This window comes from Clarias gariepinus, chromosome 3 (assembly GCF_024256425.1).
Source record: "Clarias gariepinus isolate MV-2021 ecotype Netherlands chromosome 3, CGAR_prim_01v2, whole genome shotgun sequence".
Taxonomy (NCBI): Eukaryota; Metazoa; Chordata; class Actinopteri; order Siluriformes; family Clariidae; genus Clarias; species Clarias gariepinus.
Window position 1 is genome coordinate 35,220,861 of NC_071102.1, and position 19,782 is coordinate 35,240,642.

Sequence of the window (19,782 nt, forward strand, 5' to 3'; positions counted from 1 at the left end):
CACGAGTACAGAGAAAGTAAGAGGGAGTGTACAGAAACAGGGTAATATGTAGGAAAGTGCATAGCCACTGGCGTTGTTACCATGGCAACCGATGCAGACAGGTCAACAATGTGTCAGATTTGGGCTGCCAGTCTAAACAGAGAATCTGTCCCAAAGAACAAATCTGTGAAACAAACCGTTTTTGCCTGCAGTCTGAACACGGCCTTAGTTATACTGATTTGACACAATTGAGTCAACTTCTAGTGAGACAAACAACTCAGCTTTATCGAGTCAGATGACTCAGATGACCGAGGCAGCCCCACCGAGGCAGCTCCCCCGAGGCAGCCTTACTAAGTGAACCACTGAGGCAGCATTACTGAGGGAGATTCAGCAATTTTACTGGTTTACCTGGAGTGTGAATTCTAGGTAAAATAAAATTAATCCAAGCAAATAAAAAAAAACGGCTTATTACTACCTTCGGCTCTCTGCCTTTCCCGTTAATGTTGCCTGTTTATTACAAAAAATGATGCACATCATCTGTAAACAGTTGTTTATCACTGACCAACTACATGCTTCTGAAGACTACATGATCACTGGAACGCTGCAGAAACCAGCAGGGCAACAACGTGATGTGGCATCGTTTCCATTTTGAAAGTGTTAGATCAGAAAAAAAAATTATCACAATGTAACAGATTATGAATTTTCAGATATTAAGAAATCGTGAATTAAAAATCTTCATATACGTAAACTGATCGATACCTTCTGACCAGTCGGAATCCAGAATTCAACTTCCTCATTCATCTTGCCTGAAAACACATCACATGCTTTCTTTACCTCTCCCTCTGTCTTTTCTTCTCTTCCTTCCACCTTGCGTTAAATTTACGGACGTATAAAAGCAGACCAGACGAAAGCAGACTGTCGTCATGGCAACTATCAGCGAGTGAGCTGAGGAATGTTATAAAGATTTGTGTGTGTGTGCGTGTGTGTTTGTGTGTGTGTGTGTGTGTGTGTGCGTGTGTGTGTTTTGGCATCTCTCCTCTCTCTTTTTCTCTTCTCCATCTGTCAGTCTGTTTCTCTCTCTTTCACCTTTAAATAGCTTCACAAATGTACAAAGAAAATAGCAAAGAAATTATTTGCTTAAAATTATAGTAACAATAGCAATAATGGAGTTTAAATGCTGATGGTTTGTCTGATGCATGACGCCAGCTAACTTCACACACATTCCCAAGTGTTTTATTAGCTGTTACATCTGGTTTAAGTATACAGATGCAAACTTGGTTTCTCAGCCACAGTTTATAACTTAGTAATGATTTGATGCGACAGTGTCCCCTAGAGGTCACGCGTAAAACTGAAACAGAGCTGAAACACAAGGTCCGTTTATCTAACTGCTATGAAGCAACAGGTTAAAACTGCAGATTTCGCATTTTACAAAGTGGCCAATGCTCCCGATAGCTGTTTTAGCTACAGTATGTTTTATTCTAGGTCAGCTGCTGTACCCTATATGCTCATGCTAGCCAAAAACAAACGTAATACTCAAGTGTTCTTTTTTTTTTTTTACGTATAACAATGTCACATTCAAACCAAGACGTCTACTTATTAGGTATGATGCAACCAATTGCTTTTCTGTTGTCTTGTCATAAACAACCTCTTATCTAACATGCATAAAGATAAACAAAGACTTGAAAGATTAGTCTGTGTGCCTTATTTATATAGCTACTATGTAGCTAGTAGAGTTAGTTCGCTTTGCTAATCGAAATGAGACCCAGTTGTTTGATGAAGGAGTGGCTTCTAGATAATAATATTTATCATATTTAAACCTTTTAAACAATGCTAGACAGTCCGTGCCAGCAAAATCTGAACTGTAAGCACCGTGAACATTAGGTACTGTAAAGGTCATTAGTAAAATTGTTTTAAGTTGTAGCCCCCCCCCCCCCCCCCCATAGGCTGACGTAGAAAAACATCCATTTCAAAGAGACAGTACCACTATCAAAGAAACTTTTTTTTTTATATGCCCAAGGTTACTAGAGGTCATTGTGGATGGGAGGGAAAGAAACTTTCTGCTTCTTTCTTTTATTTACTCAATCTTTCTTTCTGCGACTCGCTCTCCCAGAGTCGTTCCCCATCTGTCTGGCTCTGTGTCACATATGACAGTATATAATTACCTTAAGAGCCCACTAATGACAGCCGGATGAACATAAACATCTGGAAAATATTCTTTAGAATAGCTTTTTTTTTTAAAAAAAGGAAAAAACCCACAACGTCATGTGTTTAAAATAAAGTGTGTCATTAAACGTCCTCAGGCTGCTGGAGAGAGGGGAAGGAGACGAGCTGAGCCGAGACAATGGTTTTGTGTGCGGGGTGAAAACGTGCGCCACACACGCACGCACACACACACACCATGATGCAGCAAACACAGGGACACACAGATGAGACAATTACACAGAACACAGAGGGTGGAGACATAGGCGTGTCTACGTGTGTGAGAGCTGAACAAAAAAAGGGGGAAAAAAAACAAGGGGTGTAATTTGCTGCTGGTTTAGCGTGCGCACACACACACACACACTATTTAAACACTTCTAATTTAACAAAAGAAAATTTTATTTAAACTGACTCACCTTCAACAAAGTCAGCTTATCTGAGTCGACTCCTGTAAGTGAGCACTAAAGTCAACTTTACTAAAATGAGTCAACAAGAACAAGAAAACGGAATCAGCTTCACAGAGTCAAAGATGCTGAGCCAACTACAGTATGATGTGACCGCTAAGGGCACTTTCACATTAGGCATGATTGATTTGTATTATGCCCAGAAACGATTGCTCCCCCCGCTTCCCACTCCCCCAATGGCTAGCGTTCAAATTATTTTTTCTCTCTGTACTCAGGGACACTTGCGTATTTACACATTCCCATACAGGAAGGGACAGTAGGCACCTACTTGGTTTGTAAGCCGGGATTAAAAACAACGAAGAAGAGGATGAAGAAGAATGTCTAATACTGATATTTCGGAAAAACGTCAACAGCAACTCTCTCACGTGTCTTTTCACTTTTACGGGTGTGTAGGTCAGACGATGAGATTGGCACGTGCTACATGATCTCAGAAGAGATTTCACGTCAGTAAAATAAACAGTGATCTACAGGTACGACTGCTTCCATATCTGATTCGATCTGTGCCCGAGTACGCAGTAGCGTTCTCACGACCACCTTTTCCTGAGTCTGAAGCGACTGTGTTCACACAGATTAAAGTGAACTGGATCCCAGCACCCTAATGTGAAAACGCAATTAATGAGCTCCACTAAGTCAAATATAGTGTGTCCGCTATGTGACATCTGCATCAGTTCCACCAACTCAAATAACAACGTGACAACTGAATGAGCTCCACAAGTCAAATATAGTGTGTCCGCTACAACGTGACAACTGAATGAGCTCCACAAGTCAAATATAGTGTGTCCGCTACAACGTGACAACTGAATAGGCTCCACAAGTCAAATATAGTGTGTCCGCTACAACGTGACAACTGAATGAGCTCCACAAGTCAAATATAGTGTGTCCGCTACAACGTGACAACTGAATGAGCTCCACAAGTCAAATATAGTGTGTCCGCTACAACGTGACAACTGAATGAGCTCCACAAGTCAAATATAGTGTGTCCGCTACAACGTGACAACTGAATAGGCTCCACAAGTCAAATATAGTGTGTCCGCTACAACGTGACAACTGAATGAGCTCCACAAGTCAAATATAGTGTGTCCGCTACAACGTGACAACTGAATGAGCTCCACAAGTCAAATATCCTGAATAAACTATGTGACATCTGAATCAGTTCCATCAACTCAAATATATTGAGTCAACTATAACGTGACAACTGAATTAGCTCAGCTACATACACACACACACACCTTTTGTTGGACAAGCAAATCAACTGTTTAGATCAAGAGAGTCAAACTTACTGTACCTGCTTCAGCGAGAACTAAAATCTGCTCCACTGAGTCAATTGAGTCAGCATCAGTCAACAACGTCAGTTACAATAATCAACTTCCATAAAAATAAAATAAGAGTCAACGTTTTATCTGCACCGGTTCTGATTCTCACATTATCACGCTCCAGTGATTCAGCTGTGTCTGTTTTTGTGATTTAACTGAAGCATCTTCACCGACCAAAAAAAAAAAAAAAAAGGTCACATGACCCCCGGGCGCACACTGTTCCCCTGGGAGATCCTCAGAGCACGCGTCTCTAACTTGTCCACATAACAACAATAACAGTGCAAACTACTTCCTGTCTGTTCCCCCAAACCTCAAAGCAGCTGTCTCTCGGGATCCGGCCCCATGAGCCGTACGTGTTTTCTCGAGGAGAACGCCTTGGGGGGCATCTGAGGTCACACTCATCCCTTACGCCGCTGTCAGACAAGCCACAGGAACTGTATCGGGGTGATCTGTACACCACCAAAGCTTTTCCTTTTAGCAACGTGTGCATGTTTCTGTGCTTTGAGAGAGCAAAGGAGATCGGCAACGGAGGGGTCGACCGCATGTGTGGGGAAAAGTGCTGAGGCTGCGCGGAATATGAAACCCAGGAGGAGAAAGAGAAGAAGTGCAGCGGAGAGTTTTAATAGCAACGTTTCTCCCGATGGTTTGCTAGCTCTCACTCAAATGGTTCAATCATCATTCCTTAGCGCTGACATGGTTTCCAAAGAATTGTATTGCTTCACAGAAATCAATGCGAACACTGGATTTGGTAAGGGAAGGTTTTTTGATGATCTTCAGTTTGGTAGTTCACTTCATAGCTAGATATGATTACAAACACAATACATTCTGTAACTTTGTCTTCAAAAAAGATTCCTCAGCAATTCTTTCCCGATATACACCTTCCTTTGTTTTTGTTCAAGAGTGACCAAGAGTGAGAAGAGAAGCTTCTTGCTAATTGCTCAGAGTAATTATGGATCAAATCAGATCCATATTCATATGTAACAGCTCGATGGAGCTCAAGCAGTGGAACCAGGTGCACCAATGCTTCATCCTGGTCTAGCTTTCCAAAGACTATCCCATGAAGTGGAAATATAGTCTGGATAAAATCCTAGTCCCTCACTGTACCACAAACACTCATTCATGCCAAGGGAAAATTGAACATCTACCTAAACTAGCATGTTTTTGGAGGAACCAATAAATCCTGCAGGAAACGCACATGGAAACGGGAAAACCGTACCAAATTCCGACAGCAATCTGAGCACAGGCTCAAAACGAGGACTGAATCATGAATTTAAACCTTTGCACAGGTTTAAATCCACACCACAACTGCTAATTAGTGCAGGCTAAGCATGGAGAATCAGCACTGATACAGTAACCCAGTCGTAAGGATCAGAGTGTCTCAAAGGGACTAGATCTCAGCTAGTAAACCTGCATGTCTGGAACCATCCAAATCGGATCGCAAAAAAAAACAAAAAAAACAAAGGAGTGAGAAATAAAGACAGAAAGATAAAAAAGTGCATATCCAAAAATAGAGTTTAGGAACTGGTTCGGGTTAGCACGGTGAGGACAGAAGCATGATGACAGGGTGCCTGACTCCAAAAGAAAGAAAAAAACCTCCAAGAAGGAGCAACTAAGCAGTGGTTAAAAAAAAAAAACGAGAGGAGAAGAAAGAGCAACAACAAACCTCTGACAAACACACTAAACAACATCTTGGCTCTTTGAACGGGAATTAGAGAGAGACGGAGAGACAGACAGAAAATGTGGCTTTGTTATTGGCATCTTTTTAAAACCATATAATTCTGCACATTCAAGTTTTTCCCTTTCAGACTCGCTGATGAATGGACTTACCAAATGGCGGCACAAATCAAAAACCCATCATAAAGAGCGAAATGACAATCTAGCTAACCGGATGGACCTTCGGGTAGCTGTTTATTTGAGTTTCTCATCTGTCAGGCTACACTCACAGCACATCTAAACACATCCAGATGAATTTGGTTTATTAAAAAGAACCTTAAAAAAAAAAAGCAGGTCTGAAAATATGACTCTAACCAAAGGTACATGAACCCAAGTCTCTATCACGGTCGTAACGCCTGGGAACAATCAGAGAACATATGCCATCTCCATAACCCATAACCACTGCAACATCATCTTAATTAAGAAGGATTTTGGAGCTGCCACATCTGCAGCTAAGTCTGACTGATGCTGGCTCCTTTGGGGGGCCGTGTCGCTTCGTGTCATGTCTTAACGAGGAAGATTCACTTCTGTGAAGACCAGGCAGATGAGCGAAACAAGGCTGAAATGATCTACTCTACTAGAACACTAGAAACACCTTGAACTCCCATGAAATTGTATCTCTGCATCACTGCAGAGTTTTACATCTTCACTATATATATATACAGCTACACTGAGGTTTGGATTGACCTCACCTTTTGCTTCTTTATCTTTGGGTTCACACTCATCCACATCCACTATAACTTCTTCCTCGTCTTCCTGCTCATTTTCATAATCGTTGGTGTCAGCGTTATTGTCATCGTCATCATGGTTACCACTGTTGTCTTCATCTGCCACGTCCTCATCTTGGTCCTGTCCCGCTTGTTCCCACTCTTCCTGCTGATACTCCTTTGTCCCGGTATCTCCAGCATCTCCTACTATCCCTTGAGCTCCTCTTGGCCTGGTGCAGCAGCTCGGCTGGAGGAGTGACTGATCCGAAGCGCTCAGGCTGGAGGAACAAGCACGAGATGCGCAGCACAGCCTGGACATCCAGCGGCGCAGCAGGGAAGAGGAGGAGGAGGAAAACCTGGTCCGCTCGTATGGCCGAGGCCTCTTTCTCCTTAGCCATGCGTTTCGGGTGCACACTTTCCTCACATCCATTGCTCTGATAGTCCGTCTCCTTTTTCTCTTCCAGCTCAGAGCCGGAGAGAGCACCGGGGAGAATGAGCTGGCTCGTGCTTGCTCTGCTCCCTTTGGCCTTTTGGGAGGAGAAGGAGGCGCTTTCGGGAGCGAGTCGGCCCTGGAGAGAAAACCGCTGGCTCAGACTTCAACAAGAACCGCGGGCAGTCTGCAGGCCTTGGAGTCCAGAGCCCACAAAGAGTAGAGCGAGAAAAAGAGAGAGAGAGAGAGAGAGAGCGAGAAAGAGAGAAAGCCACAAGTTCTGAAAAAAAGCTGAAAGAAGGCAAACACGCCTACAGCATGATTAGGCCAAAAGAGAAGTTGAAGTGCCTTGGACAAAGTGTGAAGGGTCAGACTTACCGAAAGAGTGCAATTCCAGGTCAAGAATCCTGGCATAGTGTGAAGTCAGGTTCAGGGAAATAAGTTCCATGGGAAAGTTTTCCAAAACAACAGGGTGTTTTCCATGAGCACAGGACAAGACAGAAAGCAGAGGTGCAGTGGAGCAGGATCAGAGATGGAGAGAGAGAGAGAGAGAGAGAGAGAGAAAGGGAGTGGAAGGAGAAACACAGATGGTAATGTTTAAGGCAAGTGTGTCAGGCCAAGCAGGGGGGTCGCATTACGTTGCCAGGAGATCTTAAGGGGTCTAGAAAGGTCAGGGTTGACTCATTCTGTTCCTGGAGAGCGGGATGCAGGAGGAACGGAGAAAAGTTTCGGTCATCAAAGTTCGGGTTTCACCAAGACTTCCACTAGAGATCTTATAAGGTGATAACACATGGGTGTCAACTAGCCTCCTGAACTTCCAAAGAAAAAATAAGGCCTAGTAGTGGGTAGTGTTTACATGTCTATCAATAAACCAAGAAGCACTTAGTTTAAATCAAATAACATGCAATTTTATGAAGTCAGAGTGTTTGAGGTTAGCATTAAAAACAAAAAAAAACACAAGGGTTTGTATTTCAGCCTGCGGTCAAACTCCGTCTCTGCCTGGATTATAGGGAAAGACAAAAAGCCCAGTGTGCAATGAAAAACAAGTTGAAGAATAAAGAAAAGCAGCCCTTAACGGCAAAGTCAGGGGTCTAAAGAGGAAACCAGGGAAGAAAGAAAAGAAAAATTAGTGAAATGAGAAAAAAAAGCCAAGAGCAGGACAGAAGAGCATAACCAGAGCCGGAAAAAAAGGAACGGTTCTGTAACTCTGCAGTGAAAATGTGGCGTGCATGCTCAAATCGTTTGGGAAGGAGCCATCAAAAGACCTGAAAATCACAAAAACTGGAGGTGGAGGTAGTGATAAAAAAAGATTAGGAAAGATATTTCAGTCTTGTCCGTCTCTGTTACAGATGTATCAAGCGATATCAATAATCACGCTAACAAAGCTAGCTTGAAGTGCACTATGGGTAATGTGCACCTGTAACTCAATAAATAACTATTTATAAAGTTAAACAAGTTCTGGATGATAGATAGCTATAGTAAATGTTTTAAATGCTCAGAGTAAAAACAAGACTAAGGATACTTTCACATCCATTAACAGAACCCTGACCTCGGTGAGAACACGGCAGTCGAACTTGTGTCCGAGAGCATCTGAACGGCGAGTGAACTCTAAGGACTCTCAATCAAGTAGCTGCAGGAAGTGAAACAAGTTCCAGGGACCCAAGAACGTTTATTATATAATTAAATATGACAAAAACTAGATTCATTCAAATAATGTTGTACTAGAGTTGTGAATCACAGACAGCCGTCGATTCGATTTAGTTTGATTTTCGAGGAGAGAGCTTTAATTCTTCTCGTCTAATTAAAGTTAAGAACACAAAGCTTGTTTCCCTGCTGATTCTTCGACCCAGCAGGTGGCGGTATTGCGCCAACTGCTCATAAAATCAAAAAGAAGAACAAGCAATACTCTTGCACTATAAAATGAACATTTGCATGATGGAAAACTGACATATTTTGAAGAAAATTGTTGAAGTTTACCTGAATAATTTAGTACATGTAAACTGATTCTGAATAAAAAAAACGGACAACAAATGTTCGATTAAACAGCCCCGCTCAGCACACATTTCTATGCTACTTCTTTTTCAGTCATTTTATGTAGGACTTTTTCAGGCTTGTACACACTGCTTTAAAACAACAAACAAATCAAAAGAATTAATCTCACTGTGAGTCAATAAATGGGTTAAAAGGGGGAAAAGTGGCAAAAAACACAGAAATGTTTTTCTAAAAAATCCATTAGATAAAGAAGAAGCTTCAGATTGATGTTGTTTCTGGTCTTCTTTAGCACTTTGGCACCACAAATAACAGAATAAATGAATAATGAAGGGAAGAGAGTCAGAAGATTTATACGGTATGAGATTCATGAAGTCCGGAGTGAACATGGGAGCGAACGGTCGATCAGGAAGCACCCTGTGATTAGTATTTAACCAGGAGGTGAAGTGACGTCAATCAGATGTGTACATGCGGAGCTGTACCCACAGTAACATGTACTTTAGAATGGCTGCGTTTTTACCAAACACACAGCGTCCATGCAGGAATGTGAGCTGCAAACTGTATTTATATCCATCAAAGTTAATGGTCAAAGCTCTTGGAGAATGACTGGTGAAGGAATTCAGGGCATGTTATTCAGGGCAAAAAAAAAGAAAGAAAAAAAAAACCTCAGAACATCCCTCAGCCAAAGCCTGAAGCATTTATGGGCTCCATGTGGACATTTTTAAAGAATACTTTTTCAGTAATCATCCACAGAGAAACAAAACCAATGAAAGCAGAAGGTTCCCAGTTTCCATCAGTTTAGTAAAATACACAAAGAGTGTAACTTTCGGCATCGTTATGACATTAGTGAGATTTTTATAACAGTAAGTAAGAGGAGATGACATACTGATTTTAGGTCAAAATATATGTGGAGGCGTGATGAAAAGGAATAAAGTGCAGCACATGTGGCAGCCTGGGAAAACCCTTGGCATGACACCATCGCTCTGAAATGCGTTCTTTGCATCTTGTTTGCATTGTTTATAGATTTTAGCCTGGATCTGAGTGACAATCCGAGCTGTCCGTCATGTTAGGATGGATATAAGCTACAGTATCAGCACCTACAGTATCTAATCACATGACCAAAGTGTGAGCATTGTTCTGTAGCTAGCATGATTTTAGACATCTTTGCACTGTATCTAATGCTGTCTTTTTCCTCAATTTGTCACCTCCTAACTCCTACTCACCAGTCAGTTCTTCCATCATACAGAGTGTGGAGGCGGTAACGTCAATCCTGCCAAAAACATCTTTTCAAAAAGTAATGCCTTAAAATTAAATATACTGTATATTACCATTTTTATATTATTTCTTTTCATCCACTTCTTACACAGGAAATATAAAGGTTATGCTACTTGATTACTGATTGATTCAGTCATCGTTTCAGGTGGCAGATGTTTGCTGTTTCAGGTTTCATTTCTATCTGAACTCTTCCGCTCTCATGATCTTACAGAAACCCCATGATTGGCTGGGATTGCTGCGACTGACAGGTGTGTGTGTGTGTGTGAGAGAGAGAGAGAGAGAGAGAGAGAGAGAGAGAGACCGAGTTAGCGTCTATACTGCTTAATCCTGTGTACAGGGTCGCTGAGGGACTGAAGCTTATCCCAGGAGACTTAGGGCACTAGGCAGGGTAGACACTGGATGGGGTGCCAATCCATTGTAAAGCACACACACATACACACCCTCAGACACACACACACACACACTACAGGCAATTTGGGAACCTCAATTAGCCTAATCTGGCGTACCTGGAGAAAACCCACCAAGCACAAGGAGAACATGCAAACTCCATGCACATATAACGTGAGATGGGAATCGAACCGGCACTCTGAAGGTGCAAGGTGACACAAAGCCACCTGCTTATACGTCATGTTACATCAAACATAAGTTACATACATTTTAACCTGCGTCTTAAAGCTGAGATCACAAAAAGTGAGATCGTTTAAAAACACACAAATTTGACCGAATTCGTTGCTAGGAATCAATGTTTTTTGATGCTGAAACATATAATGCACATACTGTATATCATAAAAAAGATCTCTCTCACACACACTTTATAATGTTTCTCCAGAATCTGAATGTTGTTCTAAAATCCCATTTAACCCCCCCCCCCGACATGCACAATCCAGATGTTAAAAAAAAAGAAAAAGAAAAAAAAAAAAGCAAAGCCAAGTAAGACCCAGCACTACAGTGAGATCACATACTCCTGGAGTCGCGGTGGTGTCGAGGTGTCACAGTCTATCTGATGATCATCAGTCCTCCTTACGGTCTCCCATGCTGCTGGATCAGGAGGAACAGCTCTCGTCTCTAGCCGGTTCCAGGTGTCCGTTATCTCACGTCTACAGCACAATAACGCAGTGCAGCAAGCTCTTGTGTTCCCCGAGCTCCACAGGACTGACGGTGCTCTCACACGGAACCTGGATACCACTAAATGGAGACTCTATATCCAGCTCGTGACGTTTGGTTATATAACCGCACCTCCTACATCACAGGGTTTCCGTCGGGAACGCCGCTCAACCCGCGCCTCCCACGGGTAACTCGTTACATCACACCCTTCAGTGTGAGACTCACAAACGCTCCCGGGTAAAATGCGCTACACACAAAATCCGCTGCACTTGCATCCAAAAGAAAAACCTTTGTGTGATACAGTACATGAAAGATTTTTTTTTTTAAACAGGAAGTGACATCACACAACGGTGCAGTCATCGCCGACTCCGAAAGATCGCATCCAAGAAAGAAGTGGAGGAAAGGACAGAAAAAAAGTCTCACTGCTTCAGCCAAATCAGGAGCTTGTGCTCAAGATGAGTGGAAAACAGAAAGATAAAGAGAGAGAGAGAGAGAGAGAGATCAGGTGGCAGTCGTTGTGCCACCTGGGACAGGAAATGAAGTGGAATCGTGCCTCCAATTACGTCCCACCTCTCCGACTCCCAGCTGTCTGAAGTCCCACAGGCTATTTACAGCCAGGAGGAGAGCGAGGGCGAGAGGGCAGGAGCGACAGAGCAAGGGAGGACAAACGAGTGTGAACAAAAGTGCAACAGTCAGAAAGTATGTAAAGAGAATGAGAGAGAAAGAAAATGTTTAAAAAGCTAGGGATAAAAATAGTGAAATAAAGAGAGGGAGGGAAAGAAAGAAAAAGAGTTGTAAATGGAAAGAGAAAAAAAGAATGAAAGAAAAAAAAAAGTTTTAGTGACATACAAAAGTGAAAGTGTGAGAGAGAACCAGAGAGAGAGAGAGAGAGAGATGCTGTGCATGGTTGCTATGACAACATGTAGCTGTGTGCATCAGTTGCACCTACAATTACTACCTGCAGTCCACCTAGCCGCGTGCAAAAGTATTGGCACCCTGTCCACCAGTGCCTGCAACGAGCCCATCGCTCAGCCAATATTTTACAGGAAAAAATGACTATCTGACCCAGGACTCCTCCTCCTCCTCCTCAACCTCCTCCAAGTCTTCACTACGCTGCAACACTTTCCAGAAACAGTGCTGGTTTTTGCGCTGCATGTTAAGAGCTCGTGACTAATACATCTGTGAGTTTTGCCACCCTGTAACTCACTCACACTTCAGAGAACAGTGCAATGTCTGTGACTCGTGGAGGTGTTAAACCCATTTCTGAAGAAATAATAAAAAATAAAAAAAACGCACACCAGGCTGTGTGTTGAGGCATGTCAGAAATTAGACTTGACACACACACAGAATTAAAGTAACAGCACCTGTCACGATGGAGGAAGATCGCAAAAAGAATAAACGCGAAAGAATAAACGATGGCAGCAGATAGTGGATAAGGATGACAAAAAGTAAAATAAATGTAGAGTAAGGCGAGGAGAGAGCTGGGAGCCCTCTTGTGGCCATATTGAGAGGTGCAGCTCTCAGGATAAAGTTCCAGTAATGTACAAGAACACTTCTCAAATTTTAGATATAATAGTAATAATAATAAAAAAAAAATAATCAATAAGAATAATCTATATTGTACAATCTCGAGCGCTACATATGCTAATTATTAAAAATAAATAAATAATAATGGTTAAAATGCTCTGAGCTTTATTGGCTACTTAACTAATATGACAGAATAAGTGCGATATAGTAAAATTAGTTATAGCTAAAACGTGTGTGTGTGTGTGTGTGTGTGTGTGTGTTACCTGGGAGTCTCTTGAGAGGCTGGAGTCTCATGCTGAGGGCCTGGTGTGAGAGTAGCGGTGAGGAGGGCAGAGAGCGAGACACTCCCTCCATGATGCGGATGTGCTGCATTCCCTCAGTCACCGGGAGAGGAGGCACGGCGTAATCACCCTCAAACACACACTCACCATCCCCTGGGGTGCCACCTACACATGGACACACATCATTAGACACAGGTTGTTAATATGTAGAGAAAAGCGCTAGATGCCTAGTGCAAGGGGTGTGGCCTCTGTGTCGGTCGGTCAGTCAATAAAAGAGGCGTGGCCTCTATATTTTTGTCACCTAATCAAATAAAAGATGGCGGTGTGGCCTCTATCGTCAGAGGTAAGCAGAGTGCACAAAACCTGTAGTGGAGTAAAAGTAGAGATTCTCTAGAGCAAATATTACTTAAGTAAAAGTACAAGTCCTCTATTTGTATGTGTACTTGAGTTCAAGTACAGAAGTACTCACCAAACAGTTATTAGGCATGTCTTGAAAGAAAGAGACATCGTGCAATCATGCATATTAGTCAGCAGCGGGTGTCTTTTCCGCTTTACACCACTGTGGTCAGGTACCGCAGCGGCATGCAGAAATGTAGTGGAGTAAAAGCACAAATGTGTGCTGAACTTTTGTGCGGAGTAAAAGGAAAAGTAACAGCTACGTGAAGTACGTACTTAGGTACCATAACAAAGTGTTAGTCTCCTCCCAACTCTGGTCTTACCAAAAAAAAAGCCGGCATGGCGGCTTCTGTATCTGTCAGTCTCAGTGAATAAGGCGTGGCCTCTGTATCCATCTGTGTGATGATAAATAAAACGAGGCCTCTATTGTAAGTCTTACTAAAGGAGAAGAAAGCATGGCTTCTGTATCTATTCATCTGAGTGAAGGAGGCGTGGCTTCTGTATCTATTCATCTGTGTGAAGGAGGCGTGGCTTCTGTATCTATTCATCTGAGTGAAGGAGGCGTGGCTTCTGTATCTGTTAGTTTTAATTAAGGGGTGTGGCCTTTGTATTTGTCAGTCTTATTAACAGAGGCCGAGGTTTCCATTCCGATACAAATCTTATCTGGTAAAAATGTGATTGCTCTGTGTGTGTGTGTGTGTGTGTATAAGAGTGAGACTGTGAACATTTATTGACGTCAAAGACTTCTTTCTAGCCTTTCCTCCCTCTCAGTTCCTTCCCTTCCTACTGCATTACCCTTTCCTTTTCATACTCCCTCTATCTCTGACACACACACACACACATACACACACACACTCAGCAGGATCTGGAGTGAGGGACGAAGGGTCAGTGTCTCACTGTTACTGCAGTTGCACTGCGTCATGTGATGGCGTCAGACAGGAAGTGGTCGTGTTGCGAGTGTTCGGCCAGCCAGCGACAGATGGCAGCAGCGGGAGGAGAATAGAAAAACTCATGAATGGAGTGCATACACACACACGCGCACACACACACACACGCGCGCACACACACACACGCGCGCACACACACACGCACTCTCATACATCTTTCCAAACCTGAAGCTCACAGGATCTCCTGTCTTCAGCTCGACACAGAGCTTAGCCCGATGCTAATCCTACGCTGTGGAGATTTTAAATCTATGCTAGCCATAATCTATAAAAACTATAAAAGATATAAAAATGTGTACAGTACAGTGGAACCTCAGCAGATGAATTTATTCTGTTCTGGAGGCGAGTTCATAAAGAGAAATTTCTTAATATGAAATGCATTTTACCATAAGAAATAATGTAAATGCAAATTATGTAAATCCGTTACATTAATCCGTTAATATTCGCAACTTTGCTGGTGTTCGGTTCGGTCACTAGTATGCTGAAAATGCCCTTGTATGCCGAGGCAAATGAAATGAATATTTCAGTTCTTAAGGCCAACCATTTATGAGGCAGAGCCTTTGTATGATGAGGTACACCAGTAGGTTTAAAACAAGTATGCTAGCTTAAACTCTACAGGTTTTAAACATGCAGAATGCTGCAATGTATTCTGTGGAATGTTTACAGATTCCAGCTCTACAGCAGTCGAGGGGTCAAGGGCATTGCTCAAGGTCCCAACAGTGGCAACTTGCTGGTGCTAAGGTTCAAACCGAGACCTTCCAATCAGTATTCCAATGCCTTAACCACTGAGCCACCCCTGGCCCTCATTTTCTCTTTTAAACAACAGTTTAATTTGAAACTGTAACAAATATTTTTTTTAGGACGGTTATGCAGTATGATCTTACCGTAAGTATAAGTATTCATGCACAAAAACATCATAAGCATGTGCAGCAAGATGATTTAGGAATCCGCAAGAAGTCAAATCTCGCTACTGTCAACCCGAGATAAATCCGTTTTCACACTCTCTCCTGCTGACGTACATCCGAACTGAAACTGAGAACTTCTCTCTGAAAGATGAAGCTCACACTCCAGAGTCAGTACTCTACTGCAGAGATTTAGAGATGAAACAGAGGCAGGAGGAGCATCTAAGCCCTTTTCATCAGAGCAGAAAGAAAATGAGCATCTCTGTATCCACACTCCGTCTACTAAAATGGAAGTGTGTGTGTGTGTGAGAGATCTTAAAAAAAAAAAAATCAATGAAAGCCGACACACAGCAACCCATAAAGCTGTAGTACACTGAAATGTGTCCAGTGGGAACGCTGCGATAAACTCCAGGCTCCTAATTTGTCCTGTAGAAGCTGCTCAGGTAATCAAAACAGCCGAGGATAAATCTGCACATAAACCAGAACCCAGAGATGAAGAAATAAAACGGAAGGAGTTTTAGTCTCTATTCAAGTCTCAAGGTCAACATCTTCAAGACAAGAAATACACATTTATTAAAACAAAACATAAAACTTAGCTTTCATCCTGCATTCCAAATTATAGGGTGTGGCTCCAGTGAAGGAAGTGGAACCTTTCCAGGAACCAAAGAACTACACATGACCCAGGAACTGCCTCCAAAGAGGGTACTGAGCTTTCATTCAAAACAATGTGATTAATACTATACGTTATGGAAGGAGTCTCTAATGTCAACGTAATCAAAGGTAAAGTTGTAGTTTTAAGCTTTCAGACACCTTCAGGATAGAAAGAATGGCCGTCCTGCGTCCAAATGAATAAAATGTACAGTATCTGAACAAACGTAAGTAATAAAAAACAGTATCTCAAATTCAATCACGTTTGTGGTGCTTCCAGATTTCACTTGTTGAAGCAATAAACACATGCAGGAATGGGAACTTCAGCGGAAACCCATGTGTCTATCAAGCTGGGATCGTGTAGTGTCGGACCATATGGTCACCATTTGTTACATATAACTTCGCTATGATCATTATTGTATAGTTGCTGTTATCAAATTCACTCATGTTTCATGAGAAGTAAACTATGTTGTGAAAGCAAAATATTTAAAAGATAGAAGAGATGTTAAAAAAAAGATAGGGGTCGCACCAACTCAAGACCAGCATCAAGGTCCTACTTGTCCAAGCTCCTTACCGGTAAGATTAGTCGGATAGAATTTGTAAGATTTCTAATGTCTTTTCTTTTACAGTACATTAACATAACTTTTACTCATCATGACTTTGATAGTGTGCACGCCATGTTCAAGTCTATTGAGGAACACTGCCCAGATAACAGCACGCTCCACCACCTGGCTATAAGCTTTCGGCTATGTACATGGCACCGGACCAACCAGGTCGTAAAAACACACCCGTGTCTCTCCCAGCTTGGTCGAGTGAATAGGAGCGGAGATAATGTACACCATTAATGGCCTGTAACATGTTGTACAATTGACCTTACAAGGTTCTAGTTCAACATCCTTCAAATGAACTCCAAACGCATCGCATGTTGCACAGAATCTTCACGTTCCGTGTCCAAGCTACGGCTGATGAGCTCCATACCGTCTGTTTCTTTAAGCAGCCGCTTACCCATTCATCTGTGGCTCCGAGTATTAAGGTCGTTCTCAATGCAGTGGCATTCTCAAACCGATACACTATAGGCACCTGGATCTGTGTTAAACAAAGCTTCCAGGCAGACAAGAAACAGGGAGACTGAACATAAATCCGTTTAACTGAATATAGCTTGAAGAATTGCCGTCTCGACACGGGAAATTATTTCCTGCACTGATGGAGACAACATCTTCATCAGCCTCTGGATTATTTTATAAATCTTTGCTGTCTGTGCACTCATTGGGCATATTCTCAAATACGAACAATGTACAAGTCTATCTGTTAGTATTGGCACCCCTCTATCCTGTCCGTTAACAAACCAAAATGAGGCTATATCCTGATCGTAACTAGGGAGGCGATTTATTTTCGGTGCAGCCGTGACCCATCATGGTTGACAGTCACTCTGCTTACAGTTTATGGATGCAAGTTGTGCTCCATAAAAATCGACCTCAGTTCAGATTAAAAGAAAACCCGCCCACGTAAAATTTGCTGGTCGGGAAATTTTTGCTACACTGAAATATTTAGGTTACGTAACACTACAGTATGTAATGCATTCCTTATTATGACAGACTGGATGGAATTGCCGGTCTGTCCAGTCCATATACGAGTAACGGTACATTAGCACATTAAGATCTTTGATAATCTTTAATTAATACAGATGTCGTCATGTCTAAGAGCTTTATTAAAAGTTAATGATACCAGCCAGTTAGAAGTTTTCTCTCTGAACTTCGCTATAGTGCACAGGCAAAGATAAGAGACCGAGCGTCTGTCTGCTCCGTCTAGAAATGTGATCCCTGGGCGTAGTCTGTATGATCAATAATTAAGCATTTCTGCTGGTCATGCCATGAATTAATGGGAGCGGAGTGCTGCAAATGCACTCAGCTAATGATCTCTACATCTCTATCCCTCTTTTGCATCTCTCTTTCCATTTTACCGGACGGGGTCAAGATGGCGCCACTTTTGAAAACGGTACGACCTGAAGATGACTGCTGATACGATGGGGTAAGCAGGATACTACAGAACTACACAGTGGTGTATAACATATTAATGTACCACAGATGAGTGTAAACCTCCCATTGTAAGTCCTACTCCCACTTAAGAGGTATTCTATATACCTATATTTATATATAGAGCTGTAGAGTACTCCACAAACATGTGCAATGAAACAATTATAGGAATACATAAAGGTATGCATCGTACTATAGACACTACTAATAACAGTGTAACTGAAACTCTATGGATACTATTAAACTACACAGTTATGTACAGGATATTACGATGCCGAATAGAAGCCGCACGTACAATAATTAAAAATGCAATACTACAATACTACAACAAAACAAACTATAGCACTGTTCAGAATTATACAGACAAACACAGGGTATTACACCGCTACACAAAGGCTATGAGCTATACAACAGGGAAGGGGTAGGTCAATGGTTAAGGCATTGGAATGCTCATTTAAAGGTCCCAGGTTCAAACCCCACCACCACCAAGCTGCCACTGTTGGGCAGATGTGTCATTTATGCTACATAACATACTGTAGCCCACATCATATGTGCACACAACACACCCACATACACTAAGTATACATAATACGCCAAAGTAGCACAGCAGTAGTAGTGCACACAGTGCAAAGTGAACCATAGCATTACACTACATAAAGTATATCAGAGTAGCACACTATATAAAGTACACCATAGTAGTACTGTATCTATATAAAAAATTCTGTCTGTCTGTCTGCATGTCTATACAGTATGTCTGTATGTCTGTCTGTCTGTCCAGGCGATTTTGTCACAGCATCACGCAAAACTGGCTGGACAGAATTTAAAGAAGCATTGCCAGTCCTTCAGTATGTGCCTGAAGTTAAATCCGCACCATAAATTAAATCAAAATAGAGGCAGAGGCGCTAAAAGGAATGTTATGACCAGTTTTGTGCCAAATTACATCACAGCAGCCAGCGGTTTTTGGATGAATATGGCACTTTTTCCTTCAAGGTGGGCGCGCCTATCCGCATATCGCATAATCAATGCGATAGTTTACCATGTATACACAGCACAACCTGGCTTACACAAACCAAAGGACTATAAAAATTAACCTTCAAAACCAGTTTGACTCATATGTTCCCGAACCCATGGCACTATTAACAAGCAGTAACTGTAAAGCGCCACTAAGAGGTAAAACACAGGTTGTTAGAGCAAATATTTTCGCAGCACTCCAAAGTAAGTCCGTGTAAAATAACTGAACTGACAGCACATTGTCATGCGCTAAAATTCAAAATGTTGAGTAAAAGCGGTGTTGTGAACAGTCAGTCGTGTGACGTATGAAATAATCTACCTTAAAATAAGCTATTAATAAGCCAGGTGCTTAATACAAACAAACAACTTGTTACCCGTTCTTTACCCATCAACGACGGGTAATACCGCTAGTAGTATATAAAGTATACCACAGTAGCACACTATATAAAGTACACTATAGTGTCACACTACTGTATATAAAGTACACTGTAGTAGCACACTTTATAAAGTATACCACAGTAGCACACTATATGAAGTACACTACTGTACAGTATATAAAGTACATTGTAGTAGCACACTATATAAAGTAGCATATATATATAGTAGTATATATATATATATATATATATATATATATATATATATATATATATATATATATATATACACATACACACAGTATATATTATAGTATAGTATAGTACAGGAAGCACAATATATAGTGTGGTACTGTGGTGGACTTTGTTAAGTACAATTTAATACACTATACAAAGTACACCACAGTACCACGCTACATAAAGTACATTATGGTAGAACACTGTACAAAGTACACCATAATACCACACTCCATAAAGGAGATTAGGATAG

General features: G+C 41.8%; 1 protein-coding gene across 4 annotated transcripts in view; it reads right to left on the reverse strand.

Annotated features, from left to right (window-relative positions):
• tanc2a (tetratricopeptide repeat, ankyrin repeat and coiled-coil containing 2a) overlaps window positions 1-19,782 on the reverse strand; it is a 120,624-nt gene that overhangs the window by 29,844 nt on the left and 70,998 nt on the right. For 2 of the 4 annotated variants that reach the window (XM_053491803.1, XM_053491804.1), the window contains one exon: window positions 12,964-13,146. In XM_053491803.1, coding sequence (XP_053347778.1) covers window positions 12,964-13,146 — 183 coding nt within the window. Of the gene's footprint in view, window positions 1-6,360; window positions 6,883-12,963; window positions 13,147-19,782 lie in introns of those variants that run through there. The other 2 variants (XM_053491802.1, XM_053491805.1) reach the window with 1 other exon arrangement.